Below are 22,035 nucleotides of genomic sequence, written 5' to 3'. Positions count from 1 at the left end.
CAGAGGTCGAGGGATATGAACCTCAAGTTATTCTACACCCGGACATGCCAACTGACCTAGAAGAGTTGCAAAAATCTTGGGTTCAACTCAAAGAGGAAAGAGACACCTTCAAATCATACTGTCAAGACTATGAGAGAAGGATATTGGAGCTCACCGGACAGCTTCAAGAAGAACAGCAGATCAACACATTCCTGGGGGCAAAGAGAAAGCGTCCACGGGAGACCTGAAGGATCATTTATTTTATTTCTGTCTTGTAAGCCCAAATGAGGCAAAGAAAAAAGAAGCAAAAAAAAAAGAGAAATAAATTGATTAACTAACGTTTGTTTCTTCTTTAACAAATCTAAACTCTAAGATCCTTGAAACATTGCACACACATTTCACTTCATGCATTGCACATACATTTCATACATTGCATTCATATACATTGCACATACATTTCATACATTGCATACACATGGCATCCAGTCATACACATTTCATAACAGGTTCTCATGACGGATTTCTCATCTCCTCGCTGTTTATTTCAGTCAGAAGAGATGGAATCCGAGGCAAGCATCAAGAATCTCGAAGCACAGAATGCCCAAGTGCAAGTGGCAATTCTGGAACTGGCAAAAGGGCAACAAGAACTGAAAGCCCTGATAATCAAGAAGAAAAAGAAGCCCAAAGGATCTGTAGGTGTGAGTCACCTAAGAAGAAAGATCAAAATTCCAGTCAAAAAGTTCACAATGCCACCGATCCCTGAAACAGTCGGTGATGATGAACCAGAAGACAATCAAAGCAACCAGGGTTCTGCTAAACCCTCTCTCTCTTCAAATGAAGAAAATGACCATTCTAGGGACGAACCGGATGATGAAAAATACCAACAGCTGGAAGACCGTATGAAAGCTATGGAGATACAAAAAATACCTGGCTTAGATTTCAATGATCTAGGGCTCATCTCGGATGTTGTTATCCCTCCAAAATTCAAAGTTCCTGTCTTTGCAAAATATGATGGAGTTTCTTGCCCGAAACTACATCTGAGATCCTATGTGAGGAAGATACAATCTCATACAACAGATAACAAATTATGGATTCACTTCTTCCAAGAAAGTCTGTCGGGTACACAACTCGAGTGGTACTACCAGCTGGAAAATACCAAGGTTCATACTTGGGAAGAATTAGCTGCTGCTTTTTACAAACAGTACCAATACAATGCTGATCTTGCACCAACCCGTACTCAACTAAGGGGCATGTCTATGGGACCAAAAGAAAGTTTCAAAGGATATGCACAAAAGTGGAGAGATATGGCTGGAAGGGTTCAACCACCCTTATCTGATCGCGAACTAGTTGACATGTTCATGGGCACTTTAACTGGCCCTTTCTATAGCCATTTGCTGGGAAGCTCATCATCAGGTTTCACTGACCTGATACTGACCGGAGAACGTGTCGAAAGTGGCATTCAAAATGGAAAAATTCAAATAGGTTCCTCCTCTAGTACTACAAAAAGGCCCATCAGCGGGAGAAATGAGGTCAATGCAACACAAATTCAGAAAAGTCGCAAAAGTGAGCAGCATCAATCTGTAGGGGCAGTTCTGATCTCCGCGTCTGCACCTCAAAAAGATCAACAGCCAAAATATACGCATCGACCAGATGCACCAAGAAGAAATTTCACCAGAATCAACATGCCAATCTCTCAGGCATTGCAGCACTTGCTAAAAGCAGATCTGATCACCTTAAGAGGTCCTCCAAAGAATGTCAACACTTCCTCTCCGAATTATCGCCCTGATGCGACATGTGCCTATCACTCAAACTGTCCAGGACATGACGCAGATCACTGCTGGGCCCTGAAAAATAAAATACAAGATATGATAGATGCTGGTGAAATTGAGTTCGATCCTCCAGAAACTCCGAATGTCATCACAACACCTATGCCAAAGCATGACAAAACTGTTAATGCTATCCTGGACACTGTTTACATCTATGATGTGAACGAATTATCAACTCCACTCTGCGAAGTCAAAGGAAAGCTAATCCGAGCTGGTTACTTCCCAGGATGTGACCCCGACTGCTTTTATTGCTCATGCCTGCCCAATGGTTGTGAAAATCTGAGGATGGGAATTCAAAAATGGATGGATCGCCGTATCATTATGTTTGAAAGGCTCCCTTCTATGGACGTGCTGTGCGAAGTCTTTGCAAACGGGATAAAAATAGAGGATGCCTCAGTGATCTCCAGCTTACCATTCAAAATCTCTGCCAAAGCTCCGTTCAAAATTTCTGCTACACTCAAAGTGGCATCAGTAGTCATTGCTAGTCCAACTCCATTTCCATATTCCTCAGACAAAGTTGTCCCATGGGGATACGACGCTAATGTTTACGTTCATGGAGTTAAGCAGAGTACCTCGACTGAAGAGACCGCAAAGTTAACTACTCCAACTGTGAGTAATATTGTGGGTACCAGTAAGATCACGAGAAGTGGAAGAATCTTTTCACCAGAAATTTCTCCAAATGTTGCTGCTGGTCCAGTCCAAGTCCCAGTTCCTAATCAAAATGTCAACACTCGAGGCAAAGAGCCACAAGTTGAACAAGTTCAAACCCCGGTGGAGATCACTGCTGAGGATCCATCAAAGCAAGAAATGGAGGAAATATTGAAAATCATCTGCAAGAGTGATTACAATATTGTTGAGCAACTAGGGCACACTGCTTCAAAAATCTCAATGCTATCTCTGCTAAAATATTCAGAAGCTCATGCCAAAGCTCTGATGATGTTCCTGAAAGCTGCGCATGTGCCTCAAGAGATCTCAGTCGACCAATTTGAGAATTGTGTTGCCAATCTAACCGTGAACAATGGTCTCGGTTTCTCCGATGTGGATCTAACCCCTGTTGGAAAAAATCACAACAAAGCTTTACATATCTCCATTGAATGTAATGGCACCACTCTATCTCATGTGCTAGTAGATAACGGTTCTTCTTTGAACGTGTTACCGAAAACAGTACTAGAAAAACTTGACTTCGAAGGAATTGTGTTACAACCAAGTGATGTTGTGGTAAGAGCCTTTGACGGGTCAACCAGAACGGTATACGGAAAAGTGAATCTCCCAATCAGAGTGGGTTCTCAGATCTTTGATTCTATCTTTTACGTAATGGAAATTCACCCAGCCTACTCCTGTTTACTTGGACGCCCTTGGATACATGGGGCAAATGCTGTAACTTCTACCCTGCATCAGAAGTTAAAATATCCAGTAAAAGGAAAGATTGTCACAGTCTATGGTGAAGAGGAATATGTGGTTAGTCACCTAAGCAATTCCAAATATGTTGAGTTGGAGGACGAATTCATCGAAACTCCATGCCAATCATTTGAGGTGGTCTCCCCAGATGTCTCTACCACCAAGCATATTCCTGCTACTCCAACTACAGCTATGGCTTCTCTCAAAGATGCCAAAGCCATGATTGAACAGGGTGATTGCACAGTATGGGGACAGCTTCCCGATATACCCTACAAGTCTGACAAGCTAGGCCTGGGCTATGATAGTGAAAATCAAAAGAATGATCAAGGTCCTCGTTCTGGAGGATTAATGTCACACTTCGTCAGCCAAGAAGTAAACGCTATTGAAGATGAAGGAGTGTTCATGAACCATATCCTTCAGCCATATCCAGATGAAATTCCACCTATTTCCATGGGAATGTGGGATGCTGTGGGAGAACCAAACGGCGGGTATAATTATCAGTATGCCGCACCTCAGAATTCTTATATTGCTATGGAGGACCTTACCCCGACTGGATGGGGTGATCAAATTGAAAATGACGAAAGTTTCACAAGTCCCGTCACTGAGCAATATCAAAATCCACCCAAAGAAGTATGGGACACGCTAGGAGAACCCAGCGGCAAATATGACTATGTGGTGAAATACTCCGCTCCTCCGAGCTCACAAATTGCTATGGAGGACATTGTCCCAACTGGATGGGATGAACATTACGATGACAATTTCGCTTTCGAAGAAGCCAGGGAAATACCAAATAACGAGGGTTGCTTTCTGTCAGCATACACTCCTCATCAAGATGCACAAGTCTCTATTCAAAACATCATCCCGACTGCATGGGACGGCCTTATCGAGCATCTCGCTCAGCCAACAGAGATATCTCAGCCTGGGCTCTCGTATCCAGCAGAGTATATCCCTTATCCCGAAGGATCACCGACTCATTTTCCCACTAATGAAATCAATGCTGTGGAAGATGAAGAAGACAACTGCAACTGGAACAGCTGGGTACCCCCTGCTCACAACAGTGGATTGAACAACTGGAAAGCTGAGGATGCGATCTCCTTTGACCAGGAGTAAATGCCATTTCCTGTTTTCTTTGTGTATATTGTGCAAAGATAAAAATGGTTCCTGAACAATCGAACCATGAGCTTGAAAGCCGTGTGCCTTAGCACACTGGTCCTTCTATAAGGGATTATCATATCATGATCATGTGCATTCAATAAAATCATGGGACGCTTGCATATTTAAATTTTGTGATCCTTTTTCCTTCTTTCTTCGCTTTCTAATAGCTATGTTTTTTCTTCACACACACTCACATAATTAACATGCAGATTCACATACACTCTGGATCCAGTCAACAACGATTCTGCTATTGCCCGTCATGACTTTGAAAATCCGATCTACCAAACTGAGGACGAAAGTGAGGAAGATTGTGAAGTGCCAAGAGAACTTGCAAGGCTGCTAGAACAAGAAGACAAGGCCATACAGCCTCATGAGGAGCCAATTGAGGTCATCAACTTGGGCAGCAACGAAGAAATGAAAGAAGTCAAAATAGGGGCTGATTTAGAACACAGTGTCAAGCAAAGACTGATTCAAATGCTACGAGACTACGTCGAGATATTCGCCCGGTCCTATGAGGATATGCCAGGCCTTGACACAGACATTGTAGTTCATCGCCTGCCAATCAAAGAAGGTAGCACTCCAGTCAAACAGAAACTACGAAGGAGTAGGCCTGATATGTCAAAAAAGATCAAAGACGAGGTTGAAAAACAGTTCAATGCCGGATTCCTAAAAGTTGTAAGTTATCCTCCTTGGATAGCTAACATCGTGCCTGTACCTAAAAAAGACGGGAAAGTCAGAATGTGCGTGGACTACAGAGATCTGAACCGGGCAAGCCCCAAAGATGATTTCCCTCTACCACACATCGATGTACTGGTTGACAATACCGCACAATGCAAGGTATTCTCCTTTATGGACGGATTCTCAGGGTACAATCAAATCAAGATGGCACCCGAAGACATGGAAAAAACAACCTTCACAACACCCTGGGGAACCTTTTGTTACAAAGTAATGCCCTTTGGTCTGAAAAACGCAGGAGCAACCTATCAACGTGCAATGGTAGCGCTATTTCATGATATGATTCATCAAGAAATAGAGGTGTATGTCGATGACATGATTGCAAAATCCAACACCGAGGAAGAACATCTGGGTCATTTACACAAGTTGTTTGACAGACTCAAGAAATACAAGTTGCGACTGAACCCAAATAAGTGTACCTTTGGAGTAAGATCCGGCAAACTCTTAGGTTTCATCGTCAGCAGCAAAGGTATTGAGGTTGATCCCGCCAAGGTTAAAGCCATTCAAGAAATGCCTATACCTCGTACCGAGAAACAAGTCAGAGGATTCTTGGGACGTCTAAATTACATCGCCCGATTTATTGCCCACATGACTACTACTTGTGTGCCGATCTTCAAACTGTTGAAGAAAGATCAAGTGGAAAGGTGGAATGACAAATGCCAGTTAGCCTTTGACAAAATCAAAGAATATCTCCAAAAACCTCCAATCTTGTTGCCACCTGTGGAAGGCAGACCTTTGATAATGTACCTAACTGTGTTAGAAGACTCAATGGGGTGTGTACTAGGACAACATGACGAATCCGGCCGAAAGGAGCACGCAATCTACCATCTTAGCAAAAAGTTTGCCGATTGTGAAACAAGATACTCACTACTCAAAAAAACTTGTTGTGCCTTAGCATGGGCGGCTCGCCGACTAAGACAGTACATGCTAAATCACACCACTTTCCTAATCTCCAAGATGGATCCCATCAAATACGTGTTCGAAAAACCTGCTCTCTCTGGAAGAATAGCGAGATGGCAAATGATCTTAACAGAATATGACATTCAATACACTTCACAAAAAGCAATCAAAGGAAGTGTGGTAGCTGATCATCTGGCTCATCAAGCAGTGGATGATTATCAAGCATTGAACTTTGACTTCCCAGACGAAGACATTATGCTAGTCAATGACTACAAACAACCAGGATCAGAAGAAGGACCCGAGCCAGGATCCCGGTGGACTATGGTTTTTGACGGAGCTTCTAATGCACTTGGCAATGGCATCGGAGCTGTGATCATTTCCCCCGCAGGAGGTCATACACCATTCACTGCCAGATTATGCTTCAATTGCACTAACAATATAGCCGAATACGAAGCATGTATTCCGGGTCTTAAAGCTGCAATCGATCTAAGAATCAAATTCCTGGAAGTCTACGGAGACTCGGCCTTGGTAATCTACCAAGTCAAAGGGGAATGGGACACGAAGCACCCGAATCTAATTCCTTACAAAGAATATGTGCTGAGTTTGATTCTTCGAGGAAGTCACTTTCGAACACATCCCACGTGAGGAAAATCAACTAGCTGATGCTTTAGCTACCATGTCATCCATGTTCAAAGTCAGGTGGGACAACGAGGCGCCTATGATCACCATTTACAGGCAAGATGAACCATCCTATTGCAATGAGATCAATACCGAAGGAACCGAGGAAAAACCATGGTTCCATGAAGTAAAAAGATATCTCGAAGCTCAGGAGTACCCTGAAGGGGCATCCATTAACGACAGAAAGTTTCTAAGGAGATTTGCTGCCAAATTCTTTCTAAGCAATGGAACCCTATACAAACGCAACCATGACTCGACTTTACTTCGCTGTGTAAACAAGAAGGAAGCAGAACAGATCATGGAAGAAATACACAATGGTGCCTTCGGTACTCATTCCAGTGGACATACAATGGCTAAAAAGATCCTGAGAGCAGGTTATTACTGGTCTACCATGGAAACAGACTGCCATCATCACTCCCGAACATGTCACAAATGCCAGATATACGCTGACAAAGTACATGTACCTCCAGTTCCATTAAGCATCCTGACGGCTCCTTGGCCTTTTGCAATGTGGGGTATTGATATGATTGGAGAAATCAAACCTACTGCCTCCAACGGACATCGCTTTATCCTGGTCGCTATTGACTACTTCACAAAGTGGGTAGAAGCAGCTTCATTTGCTTCTGTTACCAAGAATGTGGTGGCCCGGTTCATCAAATACAATCTCATTTGTCGGTACGGCATCCCTGAACGGATTATCACGGACAATGGCACAAATCTAAACAACAGAATGATTACTGAACTTTGCACACAGTTCAAGATCAAACATCATAATTCATCTCCATATCGACCAAAGATGAACGGCGCGGTGGAAGCTGCTAACAAGAATATCAAGAAAATCATACAAAAAATGACAGTAACCTACAAAGACTGGCATGAGATGTTGCCTTTTGCTCTTCATGGTTATCGCACATCTGCGCGTACTTCAACAGGGGCAACTCCATTCTCCTTAGTCTATGGTATGGAGGCAGTTCTTCCAATTGAAATTCAGATTCCTTCCCTAAGGATTATGAAAGAAGCCAATCTAGACGAAGACGATTGGATTCAAACACGGTTGGACCAGATAAACTTGATTGATGAGAAAAGGCTCGCAGCTATTTGTCATGGTCAGCTATACCAAAAGCGTATGGTCAAAGCCTTCAACAAAAAAGTCAAAAGTCAAGCATACCAAACTGGTGGCTTGGTTATCAAACGCATCATCTTACCACAAGGTGATCCCAGAGGCAAATGGACCCCCACCTACGAGGGACCATTCATAATCAAGAAAATATTCTCTGGCGGCGCCATGTTGCTTACCACCATGGATGGCGAGGATTTCCCACATCCTGTGAATGCTGACATAGTCAAAAAATACTTCTCTTAAAAAGAAAAAAATAGCTCGCTAAGTTGAAAACCTGAAAGGGCAGCTTAGGCAAAAAATGAGCGTCTCGGTGGATTGAAAACCCGAAAGGGCGGTCCAGGCAAAAGTTAGAGACTAAACAAATACTATCCCGGTAGGCTGAAAACCTGAAAGGGCAGCCTAGGCAAAAGTTAGGGAATGAAGCATACAACTGTGTTCCGTTCAGCTGCCTACTCACCATCAAGATTCAACACCTCAAAGACACCGATCAGTCCAATCACTTTCTTCCAACAAGTGAGGGATGAGATGCTCGAAGAAAGATTGGCAATAGCAGAGTTGAAACTTGACTGGATTGTTTTCACGTAGCTATTTATCTCTATAAATATTTTCCAAAACTTTCTGACAGTTTCCTACTTCTAGGATTGTTGTCTCCCTGTGCTAACCAGCCTATCATGGCTCTTTTTCAAAAATCAATGCAGCTTAGGCTCAAAAATCACCATTTTCACTTTTTCTGTTTAAATACGTAAGCGTCCCAATGATAATTTTGAATGAGCATGTGCATTTGAATATGATTGATGTTTACCAGGAAAAACAGGAATGGCATTCAGGAAATGTCCCAATTTTCTGGACATCATCCCATTAGAAGAAAACCACCAAGAGAAACGCATTTCTCAGCAAATTCCTCAAAAATATTTTCTCTTCGAAAGAAGTCTTATCCCCCAGCAGGTTTGTTCCAAATTACTATCTTCAGAAGGTGTGATCCCCGCACCCGGACTTGGTCAGATAGTGCATCGGAGGATTATGCATCTTCCTCATTCCCATTTGAAAGGGCATCAGAACTTCCAGCTACCTTTCATTCTCAAGAGATATTCAAAGATCCTTCAACAGAATACCAGGGTTCTCAAAGAATTTCCCCAGCCAAGGGTACTCAAACAAGACAAAAGATCATCAACAACCACAATACATCCATGTCCAGATGACTAGTGGGAATTTATTTTTCCAACTAAAAGCTTGACATCTCACATTCACATTCACACATTCATACATCACATATTCACATTCATACATCACATATTCACATTCATACATCACATATTCATATTCATACATCATACATCATGCATCATGCGCATATTCATACACAACATCACATGCATATTTCTCCGGGAATATCTCACATTTACATGCATCATAAACATTGCATATCACTAACTTGATTTTTTAGGTAGACGGATATCTTCAACAAAGATATTCTCAATCACATGCAGTGTTCATCTGAATTCTATGAACGGTTCTCTCAGATATAATCAAGCCGAAGATTCATTCTGATCACTTACCAACTCAAAAACAGACATCACAGATCTAAAGCGATACCTCAGACGGTTCCAAAACGATCTAGCATCACAGATCTAAAGCGATACCTCAGACGGTTCCAGAATGATCTAACATTGCAGATTTAAAGCGATACCTCAGACGGTTCCAGAACGATCTAACATTGCAGATCTAAAGTGATACCTCAGACGGTTCCAGAACGATCTAGCATCACAGATCAAAGTCGATACCTCAGACGGTTCCAGAACGATCTAACATTGCAGATCTAAAGCGATACCTCAAACGGTTCCACAATGATCAACTTCCAAAATCTAAATCGGAAAAACTTTGGACAAGTTCCGTAACGATTATCTTCCAAGACTTAAAGCGGTAACCTTGAACGGTTCCGAAACAGTCAACACAAAGACTTTCAAATCCTTCATCAAGATATAATCAATGGATTCATTTTGATGAACAAACCATCAACCCATTCACCAGGTGGCATCTGAAAGCCCATCTTAGGTAATGTTTCAATCTGCCAACAACATTTCGCAGACGACATTCAAATGCAACTTCCAACATCTCTTCTGATCGAGGTAAGTGCAAATTTTCAGGGCATCTAAATATTCAATCATCTTCTACCTTCAGATTTCAGACAATCTCTTCAGGTTTAAGAAGATTGAATAGGGGCAACTGTTATACCCCAAAATTTGCCCGCATCTTTTTTCAAGAAAACTCCAATCTGAAAATTAAGAGTTTCATATAATCATGGATTTTTATTTCAACAAATATCCTGACATATGAAATACTTAGTTTTTAGAATTTTTCTTATACAGTAATTTGGCTTGCAGTTGAATTTATTCTTACGCAAACACCAAATACTGTTTATTACTTCACACATGCTATTTATTTATTTACAGATAAATAGTACTGACACAATTGGTGCAGAGTTAAATCTTTTTGCAGGCGCAGAATCAGGAAACTCAGACTGTACTGGTAACAAGTAGATTATTATTATCTTTTGTTTCCCACTAATTTTTGTACTATATTCCATTATTTTCAAAAATCTTTTCAAATCTCTTTTTCAAAAAATCAAATCCTAACTTTATTCTCTACATCTCTCTTTTTCCCAACACTATCATACACTTTCTTTCAAATCTTATTTCCACTCAAATTTTCCTTTTGTACGGAATCACATCATTCCCCAACGTCTCTATCCTTCTTTCCACTCTATAAATACCTCCCATTTTCTTCCATAAAATCTCACATCAAATTCTAACTCATCTTTCAAATTCCTACCTCATATCTACTTTCTCTTCTTCCCTGACAAGAATGGCAAAGTGGATAGAGACACTGTCTCTTACAGTCATCACCATTGCTACGGTGATCATGACTTTCTTCTGCCTGCATAGTCCTGAAGAGTGTGGACCTGCAATAGTTGCACTCCCAATCATCTACATGTTATTGTTCATAGCATGGGTTATCAATCGTCATTCTTAAAATTTGCCGTATTTCTTATTTCTTAAATGTACCGTTTATTCGTCGTACTGTTCAATATAGTATGTAATATTTGTACTGTCAGTATTAAATGTTGTACTATTTGTCATAATATTGCTTAATTACTCAGATAATATTTTATGTGTTTTCTGCCAGTCAAATATTCATTTTTCTGTGCATTAAATGATTTTCAGGGTTATTATCGGTAATTTTGCCCGCATACAGTAAATATTAGTTATTTATTATGTCTGTGTTTTTCTAACAAGTCATGTAAATAAACTTTCATTTTTCACATAAAACATAAAACAAAAACAACAAAAAAGAAAATTAACTTTGACTGTTGATTTTTCACTCTAACTGCTACATCAATACCTGGACAGTCAGTTGACAGCCAAACTGCTGGCAGTACAATTCTCAGTGTTTTGTACCATCAATCAAATCAATCTTTCACAATTCAAAATTCCAAGATTTTTGTTCTAGAAGTCTTCTGAATATCACGCGATTAGCAGAGACTCAACACTGCACAAAAATCAGGTACGCTTAACTGTCTCCTACATAAACAGTCCCTGACTAGGGTTTTCTTGTTTTTACAGGAGAAACAAGTTTTTAAGAGCTCAAATGGATTTCATATACATCCATATATCTCAAAGTACCATCACACAAATTTTCAAGCTTCAATTCACTCAGACGCACCGTCAGCAGCTCAAACAGTCAACAGGCGACCCGTTTGACCAAAAAGTCAACAGACAGTCAAAAATGAAATTTTTTGTCAAAGTCCATATTTTGTCAAAGGATTCATCATTTGATCATTGGATGATCATAATTCATCAAGGAAAGATCAAAAATCAACAAAACCCTAAGATTCAAAATTAGGGTTTTTGCCTAAAAAGTCAACTCAACTTTGACTGATCATAACTCTCTCATCCTTCATCCAAAAAATTCAAACCAAAGCTCATTTTGAAGGAAATTCAATTATCTTTCAAATGCCATTGATCCCATGGTCATTGGATTCACCATTTGAAAAATATGATCAAAGACATTACAGGTCATTTTCAAAGTCAACAAAAAGACACTTTTTTCAAAAGGATACACAAGGAGCATCAAAAATCATTTTGACATGAGACCAAAGACATTGGTTAGAGGACTCTTTGAGGTTTCCAAAAAGTGCAAGATCTCCTTCATATGACAAAAATTGAGGGATTTACACCTTGTTGAAGTTGGCTAAATTTTGGAAAATGCATAAAACCAACATTGCTCAAAATGCATTTTTTCCAAAAGGGGCCAAGTTTTTATGGTTCAAACATCTTTGCCATGTTATTATGGGCCTCCCACGACCAAGACTAAGCCCACACCATTTTTATTCATTTTTTGCTTGATTTTATCTTATTTTAAGATTAAAATTAAAAGGAAAATGGATGGATAAATGGTAGCTTAACTTCCAAGCATGACTCACCCAAGGAATCTTCATCTTTCTGCAGAGAATTGAAGAGCAAGGCAGGTGCATTGAAGGCAAGGAGACTTGGTCAATAATTCAAAGCTTTTTAATATAAAAAATGCAAGAATTCCACAAAGGCAACTAAGATGCTTCTTAGCTTCAATTCTAAGCACTCAATGCTTATAAATAAGCTAGCATAGTTCAGTAACATAGAGAGGCAAGTTCAGAGACAAAGCATAGCTCATACACACTTGTAACCACTTGAAACTTTTCAAAGAAAATTCAAATTCGAGTTTTTAATTTCAGTCAGTTTTAATACAAACTAAGCATTCAAACATCATCTCTGAGCTTCACTGAAACTATCCCAATCAATTGCAAGCCTTGAAGCTCACTAAATCGAGCTATACAGGTCATAATTTGTTCAAACCTAAATCAACTTGTATCTGGTTATTCACGCATGCTTAGCAAGATGTAGACATATAATTAAGTTTGGTTTGAGGTGTAGATCATTTCTGGAAACTTAATTGAAGTTTGAACACGTATACACGAAACTACCATTTTAGGGTTCTTCATCTCAAAATTAGGGTTTTCCAAATTAGGCAAAATTACAGGTTCTAAATAGCACCATTAAGTTCGCGTGAACAATACGAACTCAACCATGGCATCGCGCCAAATTTATACTCATGTTTGCTTGCATTCGCTATTATTACCAGGTGTAAAAGATTGGGTTTTTTACACCATCTGCAAACGAACGGTGTAAAAACCCATCTGAAGGTTGAAGATGATGCGTGGCGCCCTCTGATTCGCTGGGAGGCGCGCGCGTGTTTTTTAAACTGACTTTGAATTCAGTGTTTTGCAGGTGTTCCACGTGCTATGGTCCCTCACCATCTGGGCCTTATGATCCATCCATCTCCTAATCCAACGCGCCAGATCAAACAATCCTTATCATGGACCCTCAATCCAACCACACATGATCAGTATCCTTTTATTTTCTATTTTATTTTAATTTTTTTGTTAAATTAATTAAAAATAGTTTTAAAAATCCAAAAAATACACAAAAAATATTTTTAGACTTCTAAAATAATATATTATTTTCTGAAATAAAAATATTTTATTTTTCTTCAAAATTTCAATATTTTGCATAATTAATTAGTATATATTTATATATTTGCTTTTTAATTATTCTAACCAATCAAAAAATCATAAAAAAAATTGTTCTTTATGTTAAATATTGTTTATATATTATAAACTAATTTTGTACATATTTTGAATAATTTTATCTTTAAGTTTTAATTATTTGTATAATTATTTGCATAATTATGTTTTAATTAATTTAAATCAATTTCAAATCAATTCCAAAAATTCCAAAAAAATTAGTTTTGTTTTAAAATTAATTAACAAATATTTTGTACATATTTTAAACTTAATTTCTAGGTTTAAACCTATTTTCATCTTTTTTCTTCATTTTAATTTAATTAATCATGCATTAATTATAATTAAAATAAATCATACAAAATCCAAAAACATGCCTTTTATTTTTCTTGCAATTTAAATTCCTAGATAAATGTATAGGATGTCAAATTCATGTAAATAGGCTAGTTTACATTTCCTGCACAATCGATGTAATAGCGTAGATTTACTTTCCGCACTTTACATTTTCGCATTTTAATTTCCCGCATATATATAAACTGCGTGTATGTCAAAGATAAAATTGAACCGTTAGATCACTAACTTCAAAGATAAAATATCTGAATCCAATCACAATCACACTTGCACCTCTTCAGGTAATCCCCTTCTCATTCTTTCAAAATCAAAGTCAAAATTCTACTGTTTTGAGTACAAAATCGAACCTTGCGTTTATATCCGATGAAAGGATAGATTTTTAAAGGAAATAGGATAAAGACCTTACAACTCAGGGTAGACCTCCTAGTTTGCTTGCTCAAATCAAAACAAACAAAATTCTCATACACTGTTGATTTTTCAAAACTTTCCAGAAAGGCAATACTTTGTATACATCCAAACACGGATTATTACAAAGTTAACGTTCTTTTCAAAAACATCTTTCGAAAGATAAACAAACATTTTGTATACATCCGCACACGGATCATTACAAAATTCAATTTACAAAAGTATTTGGAACCACATATGAGCAATTTCATAGCAATTGAAAAGTGATCAAAAAACAAGTGAGCTAAGCAAACTTAAGAGCCCATGGATAACCATGGATACAAAGGGTGCTAACACCTTCCCTTTGTATAACCTACCCCCTTACCCAGAATTTCTTAAAAGGTCTTTTTTCTGTGTCTTTTATAAACCTTTCCTTAATTGGATAAAATAAAAGGTCGGTGGCGACTCTGTGAATTTTCAAAAATGCGAAAGCATTAAGCGATAAAAAAGAGTCAGTTCACGTATCTCTACAGAACAGAGGTATGGCCCGGATTAAAAAAACGGAGGTCCACAGTCTTTTCCACAATTCTTCAAAATATTGATTAATTCCTAGAAAAAAAATGAAAACATTAAAAGCTAAAAGTACTAAAAAGGACTAAATATTATACTGAAAACATGCTATGATGAATTGTCATCAACCACTTAAAGAAAAGGAAAATAATATGCTTACACTTTTTCTTACACTAACACCGTATATTTATACCAACAATGCATACATTTTAATTTTTAAGTAATTTGTATTGTCTTGATTCTCGTGTAAAAATATTTTGTTGTGTTAATTTATACAATGTAACATACGGTGCATGGAAAAAAATTGTCAAGATAATATTGCTCTAAAATAATAGAGGGAACATGAAAAATAAATTTAAAAAAACCAGGAGGGTGCTAGTGATAAGCATATTGAGGACACTAGTACTAAAGAAGAAAGATACGAGTAGGGGTGGCAAAACGGGCCATGGCCCGCTGGGACGGCCCGCGCACCCGCCATAAAATGGCGGGCTGGGTTGGGATTTTAGGTCCGCTGCTCGCCAAAGCCCGCCCTGTAAAAACCCGCCGTTCTCCATACCCACCCCGCCAAACCCCGCCGCCCGGCAAAACCCGCCTCTCCTCCAAAACTCACTTTTTTTTTAGTTAATTCTAGTAATTTCAATTCTTGATAGTTTATTTTATACATTTATTTATAAATATATGTAATATTTTTTTAAGTAAATTTGTTAAAAAGTTGCTTTTATAAAAAATTATTTTAAAAAATAAGTGAAAAGTTTAATTAAAAGGTAAAAAAAGCCTATTAATCTATTAAAAAATATAAATAAAAATAGGCGGGTAAGTCCGCCGTCCGCTAAACCGCCATCTTGGCGGGGCGGGCATGACTTTTATGCCCATTTTACTTGGCGGGCATGCCCGCCCCGCTTGTTTTTTAGCGGACATAAGGCGGGGCGGGCGGCCCGTTTTGCCACCCTAGATACGAGGTCCCAAAACCTTTTCCTAAACCCTACAACGAAAGAAGAAGCAAAAAATAATTGAAAAGGAGACGCCTTTCTCGCGCCTCCTATTAAAGAACATAGAAGATATAGTAACCAAGGTAGTGGGAGGAAATAGAAAAAGGTCTTAAACTACTAAAAAGTTACAATTCTTACCACGAGTCATGTCGTCTTTGTTTGTAGTGTTAACCTTACTAGTGTTAACCTTACTGAGATTATTATTTTACTTGGGTGGTATCTTATGTTGACCAAAATAGTTCCATATTATTTGAGAATCAAAATTAAATTAAGTTTATATACAATACTCATATACCTCAATCCAACGAGACACTTTTTTAACGGACAAATCCATGAGAATTCTTACACCCAAAGCAGACAATACCTTGTAGTCGCATTGACACATAGCATTTTCAAAACTCATTAAAAGATAGTTACCTAAATTTGCACAAAATGGAGAGAAAAATGGGTTGAAATACATATGGAAAACAATATAACCATGTTAAATTATATATGGGAAACAATATAACCATATTCGATAATTTGTTCCCAATGAAACAATAACAAGGTGTGGGTTGTTAATGAAGTTGGAAATAATACCTATTAATATATAAAACGTCTAATCTATGCTATTATAAATCCATTCAAATCAATTGTCTTTTCTTAATATTTTCTCATATCACATATTCAACTAATTGTTTATAATACAATTTTTAACCGGTTTCTTCAATTATGTTTTTTGAATTGTAAATATATGTATAAATTTAAAAAGGAGAATAGCAGCTAAAAATATCAACAATAGAGGAGAAACACACAAGGAGAATCAATGAAAAACACAAGTGATATGCCACAATCGAATCAAAAGGTGAGAATTTGATTCATCCATTTGCATGTTGTTATTCATCATGAGCATTTTATATCCCATAATGGTTGCAATAGTTACATACATTTGGACATTTCTTAACATAAAAAAACATTTTTTTGTTACTTTTTAACACTTTTATTTTGGTATTATTTTGTGGATGTTTTCTCAGTTAAAGATTACAAATATGAGTAACTCAGAGAATATTGAAAATGTGAAGAAGTGGTTCATGTCTTCTAAACCACTTCTTACCATGTTGTTAGTGCAAATTGTTTCAACTGGAATGCAACTTTTGTCAAGGGTAATCTTGGTCCGGGGCACTTTTATTTTTGCACTCATTACTTATCGATATCTTGTTGCTGCTATTTGCGTTGTTCCATTTGCACTCTATTTTGAAAGGTAATATATTTTTCATTTCTATATTTGTTTTATCAAAATTGTTTCATTAATGGTTATAAACATTGTTTTAACTTCTAGTAGCTCTATTCTTTAACTCAAGCTTCATAAGATGATTATGGTGATATGATATTTTTTTTTTGTTACTTATGATTGCAGAGAACAAGTGAAGACATTCAGTTTCAATTGGAAAGTTTGGATCTTCCTTTTCGTTAATGCATTAGTGGGGTAAGTATAATATTTTTTTATTATATATTTTTAGTTTTAATAATTGGTTTTTTAAAAAGTATATTTTAAAATGAAATATGAACAAGCACTCGATAATATAATTCTCTCCTATTAAATATTTTTGCCAACTCAAGGTTTTTGTACAAATAGTAATTTGAGTTCAAATAGGTCTTTTTATACATTAAAATAATAAGGATTACATAGAAATGGAAGGACAACAATCATTTTTAGGAAGACAACTAATTTTTTAAAAAAATTACATTCCTATATTTAGTAAATATAATATTTCTATGCATGAGTCTCTAAATTCTATCAAAAGTCTATTGTCTTTGGTGCTATAAAGTCAAAAGCTTTAAATATAAATGGTATACAAGCTTTAAATATTTAGTAAATATAATAGTGATTGTCACGACACACTTTCTCATATTTAACCATTTTATTTGAAGCGACTTTGAGGGATGTCTGTTACAAAAAACCCCAGTCCTAAGTCATACAAGTGGGAAAACCTCACTCAACTCCTCACATGGATCCCTCCTACCTAGCCGTACACATGAGGCTAGTATGTTACTCTACCACTGACATAGACATATGTTGCCCTCTCTCATCAATATGAATAACTATGAGGAAATCTTAAGCACGTGTCTCGCTTGAAATCAACCAAAACTTCTTTTTGTCTTGTGATAATGTCAAAATTTACTTCTATGTTCCAAACACTTTTATTAAAACGTCACTCACAAAAAATGTTGGGTTTTAGGGGGACGATGTCCTTGCTAGTAAAAATTTTAAGTTCTAATTTTGGAGTCATACAACTAAAATCATCCAAAGCTTTGTAAAAACCAAAGTCCATACCTTAATATATCTCAATGTCTCTCAATATATGATCTAGTAACACCCAAATTTGGCCCTTAGAATCCACAAGAGCGTATGAGGCAACCTCATATGTTAAGTACACATCCAATCCCCAAATCTAATAGGTAAAGAAGACACCCTCTATTGAAGATTCACAAAAAAGACATCCACGAACCACAATGTCAAAAGTTATTTTATATGCAATCCTCTATTTCAATATCTCTTGACATTGTGGTTCGTGGATGTCTAAAAAATATATATGAAAGATGATTATTTTAAAATGTTATTCCATGACAACATCGTGATATCCTATGTTCCTTTGAGCTTGAATGTTTCTTAAAACATCAATTAAGAAAACTATAATATGAAAGACAAATAGTAGTTAATTAGTATCCTTAAATATAGAGTACTAATTAAATAGTTAAAAAGAAATATATATTATAAAATATGAATTTAATGATGATCATAACCAAACCTAATGATGATTAGAATGGTTATTAATAAAGTGTAACACATTATAACAATTTTTACTTTAAGCATAGATTAAGTTGTGGTATTATATGTTGCTTATTAATAATCGTTGCCTTTTGTATGTTTTGGAGACGGTTATTTTGGGTTGCTACTTGAAAACCGCGACTTAAAACTACAACTAAAACTGCAGATTTTTATAATTAAGGCAATGGTGTTTAGAATTCATGGTTAGAAATGAAAAAATGCACTCTAAAGGAATAGGCAACAACCATTTATTCCATACTTGATAAATTGTCCCGTAAAGCCTTAGGCAATAGTTTTCTATCTTTAGAGGACGGTTTTCTATTGTTTCCTAAACCCATTTTTATTAATGATTCCAAATTTTAGACATTAGGAGCCATTTTTGTCAATTTAAATAATTTCTAATTAAGTAACGTTATATTTATGACAGGATGACGATGGCTATAGGATTGTTCTATTATGGTCTTCGAGATACATCTGCTACTTACGCTGTTAACTTTCTTAACATGATTCCCATTTTCACATTTTTGATATCTATCATAGTAAGGTAATATTTAAATTAATTAAGACAAATTCAACAGGTTAATAATTTTTTTTCACATATGCATAAACTATGAATGAGTATTGCAGAATGGAAGATCTAAATATTAGGACATGGAGTGGTATAACTAAATGTCTTGGGGCAATTTTATGTGTTGGTGGAGCATTATCTATAAGTCTTTACAAAGGAAAGGAATTTTATATTGGTCATCACAGTCACCATGCTATGACGAATGTTGTTGGAGCACATAAAAGCCACATGCTTCGTGGCACTTTATTTTTGATTGCATCTTGCTGTTGTTCCACATCTTGGTTTATTATGCAAGTATGTCTTATAACAAAACTATTTTCATGGATTTTTAAGTTGTAAACATTTATTGTGAAACAAATAATTCATATGACTCTAAATATGAACAGGTTCGGTTGGCTAAAGTATTTCCACTTAGGTATTGTGCAACAATGATGTCATGCTTTATGACATCAATTCAGTCAGCAATAATAGGTGCAGGCATAAATTCCAGTAAGGAAGCTTGGAAACTAGAATTGAATCTGCAACTCATTACTATCGTTTATGCGGTAAGACTATTTCTACTGATTTATGTTTACCATTAAATTAGAATTGAATCACCAATCGTTAGTTGATTCAGTGGTGATTGACCCTGAATTTGGTAGGAAGGATCACGGTTCGATTAATATTAGTCAGTTTTCTAAATGTTGTAAAAAAAATTATTTGATTTATTTTGAGAATGTACTTTTAAATATAGATCATGAGACTAATTATTTGAATTTATTTGAGTAGGGAGTATTGGCTACTGCTGTAACATTTTGTTTATTATCATGGACAATAGCATTAAAGGGACCAACTTATCCATCAATGTTCAATCCATTGGCTCTTGTTTTTGTTGCCATTTCAGAGACTTTCGTACTTGCTGAACCAATACATGATGGAACGTATGACTACTTTTTCCTTCCTTACTTTTATTTTCTATCATAAAACTAATGGATAAAAGACTTTTAGTTTTATTCGAACTAACTCTTTAACTTAACATGTGGACTATTATGATAATGCTTGTTATTTATTATTCTCTTCAATTTTCATTATAATTCAAAATTTGATTATGGGGTGTATAAGCTCTCAATATATAGGGTCTGTTTGGTAAAAATAGCGATTGTATGGTAAGTTAGTTGATAGTTTATAGCTTATCGCTGATGGTTTATGACAAATAGCTGATGGTTGAGATTGATAGTTGATAAGCTAATTGAAGTGTTTGGTAAAATTAACGGTTCAACTAACTTATAAATGTAAAATCACATAAAAGTTATTTAATTCATAATTATTTTATTTTAAATTAAAATAAATTATAAAGGATAAAAGTGAATTTTTGCTAAAATAATAAAGATAAAAAAGAAAGAAAAAATAATAAGCTATAAATTATAAGCTAAAACACTATTTTAAATAGCGTCTGAAAAATAAGCTATAAACTAACAAAATAAGCTATAAGTTCGTGATGGCAAGACCGTTATTAAACGAGTCTAAATTGTCATTTGAGCTTATAAATTATAAGTCATAAGCTATAAACTATAAGCTCAAAAATCTATCTTACCAAACAGACTCATAGTTCAAATACATTATTTATTCAATAAATTTACAAAATATTTTTTATTTAAAATAAAGAATGAAAGGAGTAAGACGGTAGAATCATACTTTAAAAAAAAAAATAAGAGAGGTAGAGTCATTCTTAAATTGCAAGTTTAAATTTTAATCAATTCTAGAAAAATGACAAGTCAAAAACTTATTTGCAGGTTACTAGGCATGGTTTTAATCATAATGGGATTATATTCCTTCTTATGGGGTAAAAGTAATGAGATGCCTCATTTTCATCAATCAAATGTAGGAATTGTAGAATTATCAACAAGCAGGAGAGAAGAGCCTACAGTTACAAATTAATATTATTCTTGTACTTAAATTAAGATCTTGCTTTGTAATCTAGAATCAAATAAAAATCAGTAGTTCTTGTTCCTTATGCTTTCTTAATCCTTTATTAATATTTTTTCTTAGATGTTGTTAATGTTTTCTTAGCTAACAAAGTTAACCTAGTTCGCTTTAACATTTTTTATAGCACTCCACTCTTCCATCTTTCTCCATGAAAAAATTAAAAAAGGTTTAAAATCTTGAGATTGAGCTGCATTTTTTACAAAAATATGTGAAAATTTAATTCTAATTTGAGATTTAAATAATGTGTTGTCTCTCTTGAGGTTTTATAGGCTGCATTTAACATTAACTTTCCAAAATATTATGAATCATGACACGACTTCTATGTAAAATTATGCAAGTAAATGATTGTTTGATTGTTGACTATTAGTAGAAATAAAATCATCCAAACTACCATATATAATTTGAATTTAATATTTAATTTTGTCCTTTATTATAGAAAGGACAAAAATATATTTTAGCATTTTATTTTAAGGCTCTGTTTGGTAAGACATGTATTCGAGCTTATAGTTTATGTCTTATGTCTTATAAGCTCATATGATAATTTAGACTCGTTTGGTAACGGTCTTTATATCACGAGCTTATAGCTTATTTTACTAGCTTATAACTTATTTTCCAGACGTTATTTCAAATAGCGTTTTAGCTTATGTCTTATAACTTATTATTTTTTCTTCCTTTTTTATCCTTATAATTTTAATTAAAATCCACTTTTAACCTTATAATTTATTTTAATTTAAAATCAAATAATTATATATTAAATATCTTTTATATTATTTTACATTTATAAGTTAATTGAACCACTAATTTTATCAAATACTTCAATTAGCTTATAAGCTATCAGTCTCAACCATCCGCTATAAGCTATAAGTCACCAGCCATCAGCCATCAGTCATAAGCTATAAGCTATCAGCTAGCTTATCAGTCAGCCGCTATTTTGACCAAACAGACCCTAAGTAGTGAGTATCTTAAAGCTACTTTTTCCCTTTAAGATATTGTT

At 35.9% G+C, this 22,035-nt stretch overlaps 1 protein-coding gene across 1 annotated transcript; it reads left to right on the top strand.

Annotated features, from left to right (window-relative positions):
- Positions 1-16,727: 16,727 nt before the first annotated feature.
- LOC131604463 (WAT1-related protein At1g43650-like) lies at positions 16,728-20,993 on the top strand. Its single transcript, XM_058876898.1, has 7 exons — positions 16,728-16,939; positions 17,096-17,164; positions 18,936-19,052; positions 19,136-19,370; positions 19,463-19,621; positions 19,845-19,996; positions 20,849-20,993. The coding sequence occupies exons 1-7, from the start codon at positions 16,728-16,730 to the stop codon at positions 20,991-20,993; spliced, it is 1,089 nt and encodes a 362-aa protein (XP_058732881.1).
- The last annotated feature ends 1,042 nt before the right edge of the window (positions 20,994-22,035 follow it).

Source organism: Vicia villosa, linkage group LG5 (assembly GCF_029867415.1).
Source record: "Vicia villosa cultivar HV-30 ecotype Madison, WI linkage group LG5, Vvil1.0, whole genome shotgun sequence".
Classification (NCBI taxonomy): Eukaryota; Viridiplantae; Streptophyta; class Magnoliopsida; order Fabales; family Fabaceae; genus Vicia; species Vicia villosa.
Note: the sequence above shows the minus strand (reverse complement) of the source record. Positions and strands in the feature narration are given on the sequence as shown.